General features: G+C 39.6%; 1 protein-coding gene, 1 long non-coding RNA gene and 1 pseudogene across 2 annotated transcripts; 1 reads left to right on the top strand and 2 right to left on the bottom strand.

Annotated features, from left to right (window-relative positions):
• Positions 1–4,952: 4,952 nt before the first annotated feature.
• LOC128869297 (uncharacterized) lies at positions 4,953–5,679 on the bottom strand. The gene is made up of 3 exons (XR_008455256.1): positions 5,596–5,679; positions 5,346–5,533; positions 4,953–5,280 (listed from the first exon to the last, which is right to left on the bottom strand). It is a non-coding gene; the product is annotated as an uncharacterized LOC128869297 (long non-coding RNA).
• Positions 5,680–14,797: 9,118 nt separating this feature from the next.
• LOC128869518 (uncharacterized) lies at positions 14,798–15,761 on the top strand. The gene is made up of 3 exons (XM_054112087.1): positions 14,798–14,946; positions 15,028–15,530; positions 15,611–15,761. The coding sequence occupies exons 1-2, from the start codon at positions 14,901–14,903 to the stop codon at positions 15,519–15,521; spliced, it is 540 nt and encodes a 179-aa protein (XP_053968062.1). The 5' UTR covers positions 14,798–14,900; the 3' UTR covers positions 15,522–15,530; positions 15,611–15,761.
• Positions 15,762–15,763: 2 nt separating this feature from the next.
• Positions 15,764–17,907, bottom strand: LOC128869517 (putative nuclease HARBI1; annotated as a pseudogene).
• Between the last annotated feature and the right edge of the window lie 636 nt (positions 17,908–18,543).

Raw genomic sequence — 18,543 nt, 5'->3', positions numbered from 1 at the left:
TTGGAGGAATTCGGCTAATCAGGAAATCCAGACATCCAGCTTAATGCAGTCACGTTCGCAGCAGCACCATATCTTACGATACGTAGCCCATATTATCGCCGTTGGCTACAATGAGATCAAACTTTCGTTCTACGTTGATGACATCCAGTGTAGTGCTTATTCCCTTACAGAGCTTTTGCGGATAAAACAGGAGGTAAGAGAATTGTTAAAATTATGTGGATTTGATAAATTGTTAAGATTATGTCGATTGACCGATACCTCGGTCACTAGTGCACTCGGCCTCAAATGGGATCAGGTGCAAGATAACTTTCTATTTTTTTTTTATTAAAGCAGCCTACAAACAGTCGTGTTACAAAGAGGACAATTTTGTCAACTGCATCGTCCCACTATTGCCACCAGTCATCGTCACTGCTAAAATTCTCCTTTAGGACCTGTGGTTGCTGAAACTCGATTCAGATGAATCGGTTCCGCAGAATGTTCAGTCGGCTTGGCTAGCGTTTGTCAATAGATTATTGGATCTTGCCTTGATAAAAATCTCAAGGTACAGCTATCAAGTAATATACAATCTATTCAAATCATGTGATTCATCTATTCGTACATATGGCTGCGGACTTTACACCCGCATCATAGATAATGCTGGCATGGTTCGCGTCCACCTTCTTACGGCAAAGTCACGGGTAGCCCCCACTAAACGGCAGTCGCCGCCAAAGCTGGAGCTTTGCGGTGCACTACTTCTCGCTCGACTTTTTACGAATATTAAACGCATCTTAACTAATCACAACTTTGACAGTTTTCTTCGGACACTGTTTAGGCCACACCCTAATATTAAATATAAATTTTTAGCCACCCTAATGGTAACTGCGCCTACCGTTCCGACTGTTGCTAACCACCGTTTCCAGTCGCTGCAACGTGAAGGCCGTTAACCCTGGCATTTCCCCGCCGAACAGTTAAAACGTTTACCGTGTTAAACGTTGTTCGGCGAGGTTACTTTCACTTTAATTTTAATTATAACTTTCACTTCGATTTGTTAAAGGAAAGGATCAGGACGTGTCAGCCAGAGGTAAATGAAATTATATATTTATATTTTATATTAACAATAAATAACACCGAGTTGTTATATATTGCAATACACATTTTATGTCGACATGCATATTAAGATATATACGCAAAATAAATATTAACGAATATATACTGACACGCCTTTGTGCTTTTCATTTTTTATAAAATATATCATCGGAGCGACCGTGGAGGCCCCACATTTTTCAAACCGCCCATTGCGTCGCATTCCGATTGAGAACATGGTCCTTCGAGCCGGATACTAACATAAAAGATCCATTTTAAACAGAGCACCAGCAAGCTAAAGAGCACCAGCAAGCATCAAAAGCACCAGCAAGCAAAAGCACCAGCAAGCTAAAGAGCACCAGCAAACATCAAAAGCACCAGCAAGCTAAAGAGCACCAGCAAGCATAGAAAGCACCAAGCCATCAGCTAAAAATCCGTTCCAGCAAAACCAGGTACGTGGATTTATTGCACACTTTGTTTTTTTGGTGGAAATAAGCTATTTAAAAAAAAAAAAAAAATCAAGAAGGGTCAACGACTCCGTCTATCCGAAAATAGACAATACAAGTGCGCGCGGTATTTTCAAGTTAATCAACCATCTAACAGCGCGTTGTTGGGAATCTTTCAATTTTTCTCTTATTCCGTTCCCTTTACTTGTACATTCCCGCTGTGAAGTTGAGTACACAACTACACAAACAACGCCGCAGTAAATTAAAATAGATCCCAGCGCACTTTTTGCACAGGTGTATACATACCGCTGATTATTGTGTGGGTGGCGAAATTCTCGTACATAAATATAAATATATTATCTTTTTGCTCAATAAATATATACAGACATACATAATATACATAATATATATTGTTATTTTAATCTCGGTGGTGCATTTTGGGCTTGGGTCTCGCTGTGAATTCGTCTCCATTTCGCGAAGGAGCATTTTTTTAATACCGCGTAAGTTTTTGTATCCCATACTTACAATATGGATACCTATATTCGTTTAGTCGACGCCGTGACGGAATTCGAAGCCGACTTTAATGGCACTCCGTCAAGTGACCATTCGAAGTTTTCACTCCGGATCCAACAGGAGGAGTTGAGAGCAATGTGGGAAAAGGACAAAGCAGCGTACGACCACTTGCTCTCAACAGAAACTCCTTCTCCTAAGGATCTTGCCGCGATCAAGAAAAGAAATAAAATATGTTACCACACATATTTGCGCGGCATGTCGACGATGGCTGACCTCTCTGCGAGGCTGGAAAAGGCAGACCGGGAAGGCGAAGAACTTGCAGTACGCGAACTTAATATTCACCTTCCACCGTGCGATACGGACGTTTTCAAAGGCGACTACGTATCTTGGCCAACATTCCGCGATATGTTCACGGCCATATACATATTAAATAAACGCCTCACCCCGGTCGAAAAGCTGTTCCACCTCAACCAAAAAACGCAGGGTGAAGCCAGAGACATCGTGAGGAAGTGCCCGCTCACTAATGACGGGTTTACTACGGCGTGGAAAAATCTCTGCGAAAGGTACGAGAACAAACGGATTCTGGTGAACACGCAGCTGAAGATTCTGTTTAACCTACAGACAATAGAAACTGAATGTGGCAGTTCGATAAAAAACTCCAACGAGACATTAATAATTGCATTTCCTCCTTACAGAACCACCAAATAGATATTTCAAACTGGGATGCAATTATCACATATTTATGCTCCACGAAATTGCCAGAGAGTACTCTATCGCTTTAAGAACAAACGATAGAGAATAAATCTGAAATTTCAAAGTGGACAGACATGGACAAATTCCTTTCCAACAGGTTTCAGACACTTGAAACAGTGTCAGGCTTAAAAGGAATTAAAGCCTACAAAGCGCCCAAGGCGCAAAACTTACAACACCACACGGAAACTACACCAAAAAGGATGGGTAACTTTCAGGTAAGTGTCGCCAAACATATGTGCAAATTATGTGTCACTGACGACCACAAATTGCAAAGTTGCCCAAAGCTCCGGAAGTTAAAGGTCACCGATCGAATCGCGTGCGTCAAGAGCAACAACTGTTGCTTGAACTGCCTGTCGTCAGGACATACGGTGTCGAGATGTACGAGCTCGTATAACTGCAGCACATGTCACTCAAGACACAACACGCTCCTGCACATTACAGCAGTTCAACCAAAAGCAGCAGCTCTTGAGGAAAGCAGAGATCCCGCTGATGACCTGCCCTCAACATCCAAGGAGGCCCTCGATTCCAATAGGTCAAGGGATAGCAGAATCCATAATTTTAAATCGTGCTATTCCAATACGGACAAAGGGGTTCTACTAGGAACAGCCATGGTGAATATATTCCACAATAATGTTAATTTTACAGCACGAGCTCTGATCGATTCCGGTTCTGAGTGTTCGTTCATCACTGAACGCCTCAAACGTAGAATCAACCTGCATCTAAACGCTTGCATGCCCAAGTCTCGGGCATCAACAATTCGATATCTGCGCAGGTAAGACAAGCGTGCTCAATACAACTGCGGTCGCCTATCGACCCTTTTGTAAAAATAAATACAATTGCGCTAGTTTTGCCGCAATTAACTGGAAATCTGCCAACTTGCCTAGTAAGCGCAATGACAAGGCAAGCATTTCCAGATCTCACTTTGGCGGATAAGAGGTTCTTCGTCAATGAACCAGTGGACCTTGTCCTTGGCGGAGACATTTATCCCCAAATTATTTTAAGCGGCTTGAAGAAAAATGTACTAAGTACACTTCTTGCCCAAGAGACTGTATTCGGGTGGGTACTAACTGGTCGAGCCGAAACAGTCAGTCCACCCAAAACCAATGACCTAAGTACCCCATCCTTTCTAGCAGCCTTCTCGAGATTCGTTGCTAGACGAGGATGTCCAAAAAATGTTTACTCCGACAATGGTACCAACTTTGTAGGAGCTTCACGATCTTTACGATCAGAATTTAAAGCGTTTATTGCGGATGCTCGCAATAACACGCTTTCAAAATATGCCCACCAGGCATTAACATGGCACTTCATACCTGCAGCAGCCCCTCATATGGGCGGACTGTGGGAAGCAGGTGTGAAAAGCTTGAAAGCCCTCCATCAAACCTTTTGCAAACGATGGAAAAGGGAATTCCTCATCGAATTGCAAAAACGCACGAGGTGGAAACATCAAAAACCTAACATCAAGGTAGGGGACCTTGTTGTCATTAAAGAAGACAACCTACCACCAAACGAATGGAGAATGGGACGAGTGGTAAAACTACATCCTGGACCCGACAATCAGGTACGCGTCGTGGGCATCACGACACAAAGGGGACAGATGACTAGACCATTAGTCAAATTGGTCCTACTTCCACCTTACTCAGAAGAAACGGACAAATCCATACCTACAACCTCAACGTAATATCTTCCAATACCTACCTAGTAGAAACAAATCTCACTTCGCGATTCACCCTTTACTAGAAGGTGATTGACATCACCACACTGTTATACCCTAGCAAACCTAAGAAGCTACAACAACCCCTACAACCTACGAACGATGCAAGTAAGTTCCATAAATTGTACCTGTAAAGGGCAGGTGTACACTTGAGGTGACTTGCATAATTATACATATGCATACCTATGTGTACTTTGCATCAAATGTACTTACATGCATACATATATATATTATATATACATATATGGTATATATATATATATATATATATATATATATACATATATGTATCTATACTATCCAACGTTAATCACATAAAAATAGGTACCAAGTAACGAAGCAAAGAGAATTAAGATTTACTGTAGAAAATATAATTTATTACATTTAAAAAAATGCAGGTGAAAGCAAAATATTTTTTTTACATATTTTTCGGGCGATAAATTTTAAACTACTTCAAAATCGTCAACTATCTGAACAATGTCAAAGTTTTCAGTTCATTTAAGGAATCTTCAAAAAAATTTATTAATACCAAATCTTTGTGAAAAATACATATATTTCATTTACAATTGAATTAATAAAAATACATGACTACATTGTTCAAATACCCTTTTAGGCTAATAGAATAAGCTCAATTTTTATTACCTTGCAACACACGTAATTATGTTTCGCCAGATTAATTTTAGTTTGGTTTTTTTTTTTTCGTTTTTCGGCGCGTTTTGGTTGTATTAGTTTAGTTTGATGATGCGACGTGTCATACTCTCAATACTCTAAGTTAAATAGCACACGCGAATTTCTCTATTCAATGAAAGGAAAAATCAGAATAAATAAAATAAAAATAAAAACATAGCATTTGGTCATACCCTACGAATCGCGCATGCATGGGCGACCGCCTTTTGTGCCGCCCTAACTTGATGTTGATTTCTAGCACCGAATGCACTTTTAGCTCCTTCAATTTATCCTTTAGAGTAAGCACCGCTTTGCCCAACATTCGTCCCACAAATTCAAATAGGCTTCTCTAGGTTACTTAAAGCTTAGATGACACAAACATCTAAAAAGGCACATTTTCTCTTTCTTATTCACATTTTCACTTTCACGCATTAACATATTTACCTCTTAGCAGCGGCAACGAGGTGATTAGAGATATCCTTCTAGTTGGCTATATCCCTAATAGCTTCAACATGGGATGGTCGTAGTCACATCAGCTTTTCTGTGCTTCAGCACATATGTTGATGATGCTTCTGATGGTGCAATTCCATGATTTCACGGCAGATGATTGGTTCCAAAGCGGCATAATCGCTTCGGCAAATCCTGCTTACAACGCACAGCCGCTTTGGGGCGTTTGAAGCAGTACGTGTCAATGCGAACATATTGACCAATTAGTTGATGTTGATTAACACACCAACGGAACCTGTAACACACAGATAATTATAAAATTCATTAAGCACTAATTATATACAATCATATATTTTAAAAATCTTACCTTTATATTTTCGCCCACTTGTTGCTGTACAATATTTTGCGAAATGTATGAAAAACAGAGTTGCATACTTACGAATATTCAGATCATAATGTTGCGCTTACACTACGATCACTACTTGAGGGCGACGCTCGTTATTCTGTCAAATATCTTTTAATTGATGGTGTTGAAATTGCACAATTCCTAATTTTTGCTAAACTGAACATATTTGTACTGGCTGGAATTTAGAACAATGCCTATTTTGGAATTTCTGGCAAACTATAATGTTTTTTTTAATGAAACTTGGTGGAGATGTTAGTGAGGTGTTAAAGAACACTCTTTATAACTTTAAATTAATCGGGAAATAATAATTTTTTAATTATTTACATTCAAAATGCCCTTGGGAACATCAGTATAATTTGCCACATTACACTCTATATTTTTTAACATTTCACTATAAATCACCAAATATACACTCACACGCGTGTTTTTACCGATTTTTATGCTAATATTCTAATTATATCTATTAAAATTAAATGCAAATACATTTGCCTATGCAATCACATTCCAATTTTAAGCGCGAATAAGAAGAAGATTGGAATGCCAACAGTATGGTGTTGCCGGATGCCTGCAAATGAAAACAAAAAATAAGTACTTGAGTTTAGTGTTAATGATGGGAATGGGGGTTATTGTGCCTGCTTACTACATACACGCATATGACGTTTTAATTTTGGGTTCAATGGTTTTAACACGGAAAGGAGTTTTACGCAAAAATACTGTGCATTGCGTAGCCGGAGTTGGACTGATGAGGGTTATTTTTTTGAAGCGCGGCCGAAGGCCGCCCACGCGAAAAGGAGTTCTACGCAAAAACACTGTGGATTGCGTAGCCGGAGTTGGACTGATGAGGGTTATTTTTTTGAAGTGCGGCCGAAGGCCGCCCACGCGAAAAGAAGTTCTACGCAAAAATACTGTGGATTGCGTAGCCGGAGTTGGACTGATGAGGGTTATTTTTTTGAAGTGCGGCCGAAGGCCGCCCACGCGAAAAGGAGTTCTACGCAAAAATACTGTGGATTGCGTAGCCGGAGTTGGACTGATGAGGGTTATTTTTTTGAAGTGCGGCCGAAGGCCGCCCACGCGAAAAGGAGTTCTACGCAAAAATACTGTGGATTGCGTAGCCGGAGTTGGACTGATGAGGGTTATTTTTTTGAAGCGCGGCCGAAGGCCGCCCACGCGAAAAGGAGTTCTACGCAAAAATACTGTGGATTGCGTAGCCGGAGTTGGACTGATGAGGGTTATTTTTTTGAAGCGCGGCCGAAGGCCGCCCACGCGAAAAGAAGTTCTACGCAAAAATACTGTGGATTGCGTAGCCGGAGTTGGACTGATGAGGGTTATTTTTTTGAAGCGCGGCCGAAGGCCGCCTACGCGATAAAGAGTTCCACGCAAAAATACTGTGTTAATTAATTTAATTTAATTTTAATTACTTTATTATTTTTTGTGATACGCTTAATATCATTGTTTTTAAGTTTAAATGAGTTGTATGTTTTTATTTTCAAATTTATTTCTCAACTTTAAATTACAGCAAAAAATACTGCAGTTTTACAATGAACCTTCCACTGAACATCCCTGCTTGCGAACTTCGTTTTCATTTCAGGTGTATGGCAACACCAACTTTTCGCTAAATTATAGAACTTTAACATTAAATTACTTAAAAACTATAAGCCTCCGGCAGGTTCTGTTTTCAGTTTTAAGATGGGGATACACCCCTCTATCACCCTCTTTTTACCGTTTTTTCCAAAGCGATAGGCATTATACTAAATTCTAGCCTTTGTACTTATATATTTTTTAAAGATTTAATTCTTTTTTAGACTTTTCAATCACAAATGTTCAATATTCATATCTACACTACTAGTACAAAATTAAAATTTCCACTTTATAATAAACTCACCTTTAATATAAATAAAAATTTAATTAAAATATTATATTTCGCCCTCGCTCCATGATGATCCAAATGCGAGCTCCATACGTAAATTCTGATGGCGCTCCTTCTTTGCCGTGGTCCAAGGATTTCTTGTGGGTGGTCGATTCACTAAAGTGCCGTAATTGGTAACGCGCACCTGTGGACTTTTTACGCACTTTTTATCTAGCCTTTATTCACACGCAAAACCGAAAGGCCAACAAATTGCCACTTAACACTTTTAATATAACACTCGATGTGAAATTTTTTCTTATCGCGACAGTTTTTTTTTCTTCCTTTTTCTCACTTATTATTCTTTTGACGAATTCACTATTTTCACTCACGTTTGTCACACAAAAAAAGCCCCGTACCCGACCCGCCGTCTACACAAGTGAAAAGGAAATGGGTCGAGGTCAGCCATTAAGGAAATTAGGGATTAAGAAACAAAAACAAAAATACCCTACAGGAATGATATAAATGGGTTCCACATTCCAGGGATAGTTTGCGTAAAGTAACGCAAACTATTAGTTTTTTCTAACATCATGCACTTATGTATGCAAATGCTACGAAAAATTATATCTATATACATATATATATAATTTTTTTTTCTTCTTTTGCTTATCATTTTGTTCTTATTATAGCCAAAATATAATAAGAACAAAAGGAGAAAAAAATATATCACGCACACCACGGCAGGACACCTTGTACTTGGTTACGATCCACACATAGCCAAGACACGATCCTCCTATGCGGCGAATATTGCAATGTCCATTAGTATGTACCCACCCCCTCGCGGTGAACATACAAATTAAAATGACATTAATATGTGATTGTACCCAATTAGGTACATTTTTTGTTTTGGGTGGCAGGGTGTCTCATAGGGCTATGAAAATTCCTCTTAGCCAAATAACAAAAAAAAAAACTAAAATGCCTAGTGCATATTTAGTTAACAAAAGTATATATATTATTTTATTTTTGTCTTCTCCTTCGCTGTGATCAGCACTGCACTGACCAGCCAAATGCACCACCACCAATACAATCCACAAAAGTTAATTAAGCAACTATTTATAAAGACGTGTACACACCTACCCACCCCCTCGCGGTGAACATACATATTAAAATGACATTAATATGTGATTGTACCCAATTAGGTACATTTTTTGTTTTGGGTGGCAGGGTGTCTCATAGGGCTATGAAAATTCCTCATAGCCAAATAACAAAAAAAAAACTAAAATGCCTAGTGCATATTTAGTTAACAAAAATATATATATTACTAGCAAACCCGGCCCGCTTCGCTGGGCACACTAAAATAGAATAGATATGGTTTAGAACAGCAAAGATATGGTTTTCATATTATTTATTTCTTTATTCTCATGCTATTTATTTATTTATTCAATACCACGTTTTGGTCTCTATCTCGAGACCCTAGTCACGGAGCGGCATGAAAAATACTCTGAACTAAAGCATTCACCAACAGCTTCCATTTGATACCCATATTGAACAAACACATCCGAAGGTTACCTGAGTCCACGTTTTGACCTATATCTCGAGACCCCTGTCACGGAGCGGCATTAAAAATACTCTGAACTAAAGCATTCACCAACAGCTTCAATTTGATATCCATATTGTACAAACACATTCTAGGCTCCATGTTTTGGTCTCTATCTCGAGACCCTAGTCACGGAGCGGCATGAAAAATACTCTGAACTAAAGCATTCACTAACAGCTTCCATTTGATACCCATATTGTACATACACATCCGAAGGTTACCCGGGTCCACGTTTTGACCTATATCTCGAGACCCTAGTCACGGAGCGGCATGAAAAATACACTGCACTAAAGCATTCACCAAACAGCTTCCAATTGATATCCATATTGTACAAACACATTCTAAGGTCCACGTGTTGGTCTCTATCTCGAGGCCCTAGTCACAGAGCGGCATGAAAACTACTCTGTACTAAAGCTTTCACCAACAGCTTCCATTTGATACCCATATTGTACATACACATCCGAAGGTTACCCGGGTCCACGTGTTGGTCTCTATCTCGAGGCCCTAGACACGGAGCGGCATGAAAACTACTCTGTACTAAAGCTTTCACCAACAGCTTCCATTTGATACCCATATTGTACATACACATCCGAAGGTTACCCGGGTCCACGTTTTGACCTATCTCTCGAGACCCTAGTCACGGAGCGGCATGAAAAATACTCTGTACTAAAGCATTCACCAACAGCTTCGAATTGATATCCATATTGTACAAACACATTCTAGGGTCCACGTGTTGGTCTCTATCTCGAGGCCCTAGTCACGGAGCGGCATGAAAAATACTCTGAACTAAAGCATTAACCAACAGCTTCAATTTGATATCCATATTGTACAAACACATTCTAGGCTCCACGTTTTGGTCTCTATCTCAAGGCCCTAGTCACGGAGCGGCATGAAAAATACTGTGAACTAAAGCATTCACTAACAGCTTCCATTTGATATCCATATTGTACAAACACATTCTAGGCTCCACGTTTTGGTCTCTATCTCGAGGCCCTAGTCACGGAACGGTATGAAAAATACTCTATACTATAGAAATCATCAACAGCTTCCATTTGCTACCCATATTGTACATATACGTCCGAAGGTTACCCGGGTCCACGTTTTGACCTATATCTCGAGACCCTATCTACAAATAGGTATTCAAACTATACGGAAACCATCTTCAATACCTACTTAACAATGTGTGTAAGTTTGGTTTAATTCGGTTTAAAGACACGGCGGGTCCACGTTTTGGCATATATTTCGAGACCCTAGTCATCAATAGGTATGAAAATTACCCCACATTAAAGCACTTATCGACAGCTTTCATTTGATGCCCATATTGCACATCCACAACCAAAGATTACCCGGGCCCACGTTTTGACCTATATCTCGAGACCCCAGTCACGGAGCGGCATGAGAAATACTCTGTACTAAAGCATTCAACAACAGCTTTCAATTGATATCCATATTGTACAAACACATTCTAGGGTCCACGTGTTGGTCTCTATCTCGGGACCCTAGTCACGGAGCCGCATGAAAAATACTCTGAACTAAAGCATTCATCAACAGCTTCCATTTGATACCCATATTGTATATACACATCCGAAGGTTACCCGGGCCCACGTTTTGACCTATATCTCCAGACCCCAGTCTCGGAGCGGCATGAAAAATACTCTGTACTAAAGCATTCACCAACAGCTTCAATTTGATATTCATATTGTACAAACACAATCTAGGGTCCACGTTTTGGTCTCTATCTCGAGACCCTAGTCACGGAGCGGCATGAAAAATACTCTGTACTAAAGCATTCACCAACAGCTTTCATTTAATACCCATATTGTATATACACATCCGAAGGTTACCCGGGTCCACGTTTTGACCATTTTCCCGGCAATTACTCGAATTTTTCTCACCTTTTAAACCTTCCCTAGACCTCCACGAATAATTCAAGACCAAGATAAGATAAATCCGTTCAGCCATTCTCGAGTTATAAGCGAACATAGGGACAGATTTTCACATTTATATATATAGATTTTCCTTTGTCTTCTCCTTCGCTGTGATCAGCACTGCACTGACCAGCCAAATGCACCACACACCATAAATTTTCGTTTTAAAAAAAAAAAAAAAAAAAAACAACAACTAATTAAAAATATTTCGCCACCCTCCGATGTATGATAATAATATCTTTACAGAATGACTCGCTACAGTGTGATGAAAAAAAGGGCCAGTCGCCACCCCCAACGATACCCGACAGCGTGCCGTTTGTGTGACGCACGGCACCCAATACGCCTCTGCCCCGTCTTCCGGGGAAACAGCCCGATTGAGCGGCTTCGGGAAGCGCTTCTGGGCCACTATTGCGCCAACTGCCTATCTATGGCCCACAAGTCGCGCAATTGCACAAGCGAAGGAAGGTGCAGACGATGCGGCGACCACCATCACACCATGCTGCATATTCCGGAGGAACGACGCTCGTGGAGCCAGCAAGTCGCTGAGGAAGACAGCGACGCGGTGCCAGTTAATGCGTCGGACGATCTCGCGGAGACACCGATTCCCGATCAAACCACGGCTGGAGCGGAAACTAGGCCTTTTCGCCCAGTTGTGGCCGCAGCGGGAACCCGGCCTTGCCGTACTACCATAGACAGGGGATCGGAGACCAGGCCTCTTCGACCCCAGCTACAGCACGAGCGTCGGCGCGAGCGTGAAGCGGAAACAAGGCCTGTCCATACCAGGGTAAACAGGGCATCGGGGACCAGGCCTCTTCGACCCCAACTACAGCACGAACGTCGGCGCGAGCGTGGAGCGGAAACTAGGCCTTTTCGACCACGCCCGCGAACGACGTTGGTGCGCCAACATCCACTCCTATCCGCCTAGTGATAGGAGCAGAACTTTATTCCAGCGTGATGACGCAGGAGACCCTACCCCGCTCTCTCAGCACCCTAATGGCGCAGGGTTCTATATTTGGCTGGGTACTGTCCGGGGTCTACCCGTTGAACTAAACATTTTTTATTTTTGTATAATACAAATCACGAATCAATAAATTTTTTTAAATAATAAATTTTACTTCTTTTCGTGTGCAATAATAAATCCACGTACATAAAATTTCATCTTTGCAGCATTTCAGACGGCACCAGCAGCCACCGATGTTTCACCAATATACCGAACGTTGGCTGACACCTCCGTCCTAAAACAATCATTGCTTATCGCAAGGGGGCCGGCATGTTTAGGCCACACCCTAATATTAAATATAAATTTTTAGCCACCCTAATGGTAACTGCGCCTACCGTTCCGGCTGTTGCTAACCACCGTTTCCAGTCGCTGCAACGTGAAGGCCGTTAACCCTGGCATTTCCCCGCCGAACAGTTAAAACGTTTACCGTGTTAAACGTTGTTCGGCGAGGTTACTTTCACTTTAATTTTAATTATAACTTTCACTTCGATTTGTTAAAGGAAAGGATCAGGACGTGTCAGCCAGAGGTAAATGAAATTATATATTTATATTTTATATTAACAATAAATAACACCGAGTTGTTATATATTGCAATACACATTTTATGTCGACATGCATATTAAGATATATACGCAAAATAAATATTAACGAATATATACTGACACGCCTTTGTGCTTTTCATTTTTTATAAAATATATCATCGGAGCGACCGTGGAGGCCCCACATTTTTCAAACCGCCCATTGCGTCGCATTCCGATTGAGAACAGACACATTCACAAATGTTTGTTCACTACCTCCAGCTACACTTGGTCGCACTTTCTGCCTTCGTCGGCAATAGAGTATCCGAAATACAGGAGTTGACATCGGATGCCCAGTAGAGACATGTACCAACGAAATGCAATCCTACGGATATTGTGTCGAGAGGAAGCTATGTATTTGAACTCGCTAGCTCAATTTGATTCTCTAGTCCTCCGTTTCTATACGAAGATGCAAACAAATTATCCACGACTTGGATACGGAAGCAGTCAGATCAGAAATGCGTAAATCGATATTCAAGATAACAACATATAGGAACTACATTAACGATATCCTCAACAGATGCAGTTCTCACACACGAGCGTTCGATTAGCCGCTTGCATGCTTCGCTTTTATGCAAACTCAAAGGTACCGAGGCCAAAATCGCCAATGGCCCCCTCACTCCTGATGAACTACACGGCGCCTTCCTTTGCATTGTTTGGAATGTGCAACAACACTTCGCTTGGAGATGCCACTTGGATTTGAGTTGTTAAAGATTGGCATACTACTGGAATTGGCAAATATTTCTGAAAGTCAGGAACATCCCCTTTTGCCACCTGTGAGAATTCGTCACACAATATGATCGATACTTGCACCCATTCACAAGCTGCGGCATCGACTTTTGTGGACCCATCAACGTTTACCTTCGCATTAGGGGCAAGGTACTCTATAAAGTCTACGTAGCCATCTTCGTGTGCTTCGCAACAAAGGCGGTACATATCATGATCGTGTCTGATCTACCCACGGATGCCTTTTTGGCATCGTTTAAGCGAATGATTGGACGGAGGGACTTCCTTCAGACATATTCTGCAATAATAAAACGAACTTATCGGCGCTTGCCACAAACTCGCTGAACTAAATGCTTTTTTTTTAAAGAAAGAAAACCAAGATGCCTTCATTCATTACTGCGCTAACAAATTTTTTAACTTTCACTTTATTGGCCACTATAACACTCCACTTTAGACTTCTTAATTCGTGACCTCTATTACCTCTTTCTTCTGATCCTAGCGATTATGAAGCTTTTTATAACATGCAGTGTGCAAAAATCTCTACCGGAGCGAGCTGTGGCATTTGCAGAACATCAATCACATCGTCAAATGGACTCAAATCACAGCCATCAAGCTAGTATTTTGGAAGCAGTGGTCACGCGACTAAATAAACGATCTTCACGCGCTAACAAAATGGTCTATAGACAACGAAATCATTGCGAAAGACCCTGTGGCTTTGATCCACGAAGACAATGCGCCACCACAACAATGACAAATCGGTCGTGTGATAGATGTCATTCCAGGAAAGGATGCACGAGTAATCGACATAAAAACTTCGAGGGGAATCATTCGTCACCCTATCCAGAAAGTAACAGTAATACCTGTTTGGAAATCCTTTCAAGGGGTCCGGGATGTTTGGTCACCGAGCGAAACCCCCTGCAAAACACCGTAGGTGGGAGCACCTGCATGTGCAGTTACTAATATAGAATTTCAAAAACTGTAATATGTATTATAGCGTTTTCGTTTCTACACAAAAATGTTGCCATGCCGACGTACAAAAGTTATTCAAAGTCGCACTTCACCCTGTGAAACTGCCACCATTTTTAAGGTTCACTGCAACCCTTCACATTTATAAAAGAACACAAACTGTAACCCTGAAATGCAATCAGCTGTTTTTTCGCGCGCTAATCGGACAACGAATTGCAGAAATTTTTGGTGGACAGTTTTAAATAAAAAAATAAAAGAATGCTAGCTAATGAAGAAAGTCCTATTAGCAGCAAAACAATTACAGGTAAAATGAGAATGTCTTGACTTTTCTAACAAATGTAAAAAAGTGAAAAATGCTAATTATTTAAACGATCCTTTTTGGTAGTATGGACGGAAGGCGAAACGAGACTTCTGCTGGATAAATACGCCTCCTATTTGCCGGACATTGGTCCCTTCAAGCAATTAAAGACAAAAAAGGACATGTGGATGAAAATTGGCGCAGAGTTCGATGGGAAAAGTTGGAAGCAGTGTGAAGAAAGGTATAAGACCATCATGAAACGTAAAAAAGTGGCGGTGGAAAATAACAGCACCTCAGGTGCAAAACGCCAAAAGCTACAGTTTGAAGAAGAGCTCGAAAAAATATGCAAAATAGATGATTCCATTGAGCCGGCAGTAAAAATAAGTAGCCAATGTATGATAAAAAAAGAGGTCGCAGCAAAAGAAAAGCAAAGAAAGAGGAAAACGCTGCAAGAAACTATGCTAGAAATTGCTGCTAGGAAGGAGGAAGCCAGAGAAAAGCGACACAAGGAAAGAATGGAGAAAGCTGCAAGAATCGAAAGCCTTTTGGAAAAGTGCATCAGTGAAAACAAACCAGCTTGAGCGTGTGAGGTAAGTTATTAAAGCCGGTTTGAATTGTGTATGCTGCTTATGATTCATTAAATGTTAATTGAAATATTTTGGTTTTGCAGGCTTCTGTAATTTAATATAAAATGGGAGGAAGTGCCTTTTGTTCCTGGTCCAACGTTTCTCCTATTTATTTTTTACTTTGTACCTGCTTGAAGCAATTAAATATGATCTCCCTTATTTTCAATAAATACAATATATAAAACAAAAGAAAAAGTAGTTTTTTAATATTTATTGAAGTTTCTTTCAAGGTACATCTCTTTAATTCAATTAGTGCGTTCGAAAACCGTTTTTAACATTACATTTTTGGTCTCTTCATTGACTGGCCTTAAAACGTTACTTAACTGTTAATATTGTAAAAATAAACCGAGATGAAATCATAGACATTTTAAATGGTGTTGGCCCTTCTGGATATAATAATTTATTTAAGTTCATCACTGGTGCTATAGAATATAGAAAATTAATTTTAAGCGAATTCAATATATAGTACCATAGTAACATATGTAAAATGTAAGATTTTTTTTTCTTTTTTCTTCCGACAAACGACCTAGTGTCACTGTCGTACGTTCTAATGTTAATGATTAAAAATGAAATGTAAAAGTCGAACAATAAATAATAATAATAATAATAATAATTGTAAAAATAAGGGAAAAGGCCGAACGAAGTTAAAAATAATTTTTTGATTTCCTCGGAACGTTAATTTTGAACATTTACTGTTTTTGAACTAACCAGTTCAATGTTGCTAACTAGAAATTTTCCGATTTTCATAAACAAATTTAGGTACTTTAAAAAAACATGTCAAAAAAGTGACTTTATTTGGCTTCTTTTTATTTCGCCCAGCTCAGTAAGAACAGTGTCGCTTACTTCGAAAGGAAAATGTTGTTCCTGAACGGAAGCAGGATCAACGCAGTATTCTTTTTTCTCTATAAAATCTTGTTTGTCTATGCAAATATTATGAAGTACGCAGCATGCTAGTATAAATTTCGCTGTAGTCTCAACTTCATGAAAATCTAATCGCATAAGTTGCCGGAAACGACATTTTAACAATCCAAAGGCGTTTTCAATTCGGACCCGTGCTTGACTAAATTTCTAATTGTATCTCTTTTCTTGCTCAGTTAAATTCCCGTAATCCCTATACGGCGTTAACAAATAATTTCGGATCGGATATGCAGAATCCCCTAACACATGATATTTTGGTAAACATAGCTTTGGAAGTTCTTTACCAATGAAAGATAACTTCAACACACGCGAGTCGTGCACTTTACTTGCCACGCCAGTGAAAACATCTAAAAATTTTAAATTTGCATCGCATATACCCTGCATAGTCACGGAAATTGTGTCATGCCTATTTATATATGTTGAACGAATTTTTTTTTTCGGCGCCCTTATCGAAATGTAGGTTCCGTCAATGCAGCCTAATACGTTAGGAAAACCAGAGATTGCCGCAAACTCATTTGATATAATCTCTTTTTCAGTAGCACTTTGAGGGAATTTTATGATGTCTGGTGAAAGTCCAATCAGAAACGACACAACATTGTTTATCACGTTACGGGCACAAGAATATGACACATTAAACAGGTTGCTAACCTCACGTATGGTAGTTTTATTGCAGCAAAACCTACATAAGAAAATTATTTGAATTAAATGCATACACATTGGAGTCATTCCATTGTTACCATAAAAACAATAACACGTGTTTGTTTGGCGTTGCTTGTGGTCTCCCTCCTTTATAGCTCCTCCTTATATAGCACGAGCTGTTTGCGTATTTTGCGATTAGATCATTAGCACTTTCACGCTCAATGCGAAAATTTTGTTTAAACTGTAAATGTTAATAAATTATAAAAACATACAGTATATAAACAAGCACTGAACTGAACTATTGAAATGGTGGCGAAAACTAAACCGTGCCCCTATGAAAAAATTACCTCGCGGCCTGTGTACAATTTGACTACTTCATTTACAAAGTCATTTACGCGTAAGCAGTTACTTCTTGGATTAAAAAGTACGCCGAGCTCCTCGTCATCTGAAGAAGAGGACGACGACTCCAGGATGTCATCTATTAAATTGTTTGCTAAAGTAAAGTATCGTTTTTCCATTTCCCGGCTAACAATGTTCTTCCACCTATGACACCAATTATTTATATGGAGGTAACTATGTATATATATGTAAACTCAATATTTTCGCGCAAACACACTTACCTATTTTGTTTGTCAATTTCTCTTACTGATTTTGGTAATTTCAATTTGCAAATATCACGGGCAGCTACAATATTTTAATAGTTATATGTACAATCTCAATTTTCGCTTTTTCAATTCACGACTGCTAAAATGAAATGTCAAAAATGTGTAGACCTCATCTGTGCTGCTCGGACACAGCCGATTAATGTGAGCAAGAAAGAGTCAAATAAGGGGCTACTTTTGTTACTGATCAGCTGATTAATAGGGCAATTATCTACACCGTCGATACCAGAGAGGGCAAGAAATGTTGCACTTTCACATTTCTTTATGTTTGCCCTTGGAGAAACGATAAAGCGGCCCCTTGGGAAGATTGCATTCATTTTACAAAAGATCACAAAATTCGAAAGTGACAGCACAGGGCAACATTTTCATGTAGAAAAGAAAACGCTATTAGTATATAGAGGCACATGTAAAATAACTGTCCCGTCGATGCCCTCGCATAGCTATATAGGTATTTACATACGTAAATATACTTATAATACGTTCACATATAAGTATACTTTTTCGTGCTTAACTCCCAATCCGTAATTAAGAAGCGAGATTTCCCATACAATATTTCTCTCCCAAAATCTCAGATTATAAACTATTCCTAGATAATAAGCATACTTTTTGGAATACAACCCCGTGTTTTCTGTGTAGTAGATCATTATCAAAGTGAAAGCTAAATAAAATAGATACCAGCAAACAAAACAGGTTTCTAAAAAATTGTATAATAAAATGTTTGTTAGGTATTATTAACTATGCATTCATATAACAAAAAA

The sequence above is a fragment of the Anastrepha ludens genome, chromosome X, assembly GCF_028408465.1.
Source record: "Anastrepha ludens isolate Willacy chromosome X, idAnaLude1.1, whole genome shotgun sequence".
NCBI classification, from domain to species: Eukaryota; Metazoa; Arthropoda; class Insecta; order Diptera; family Tephritidae; genus Anastrepha; species Anastrepha ludens.
Note: the sequence above shows the minus strand (reverse complement) of the source record. Positions and strands in the feature narration are given on the sequence as shown.

Excerpts from the sequence above, each read along its gene's own strand:
- LOC128869518 (XM_054112087.1), top strand. The coding sequence starts at position 14,901 with ATGCTAGCTAATGAAGAAAGTCCTATTAGCAGCAAAACAATTACAG. Across the intron at positions 14,947-15,027 it reads TAGCAGCAAAACAATTACAG|TATGGACGGAAGGCGAAACG; the intron begins GTAAAATGAGAA and ends CCTTTTTGGTAG.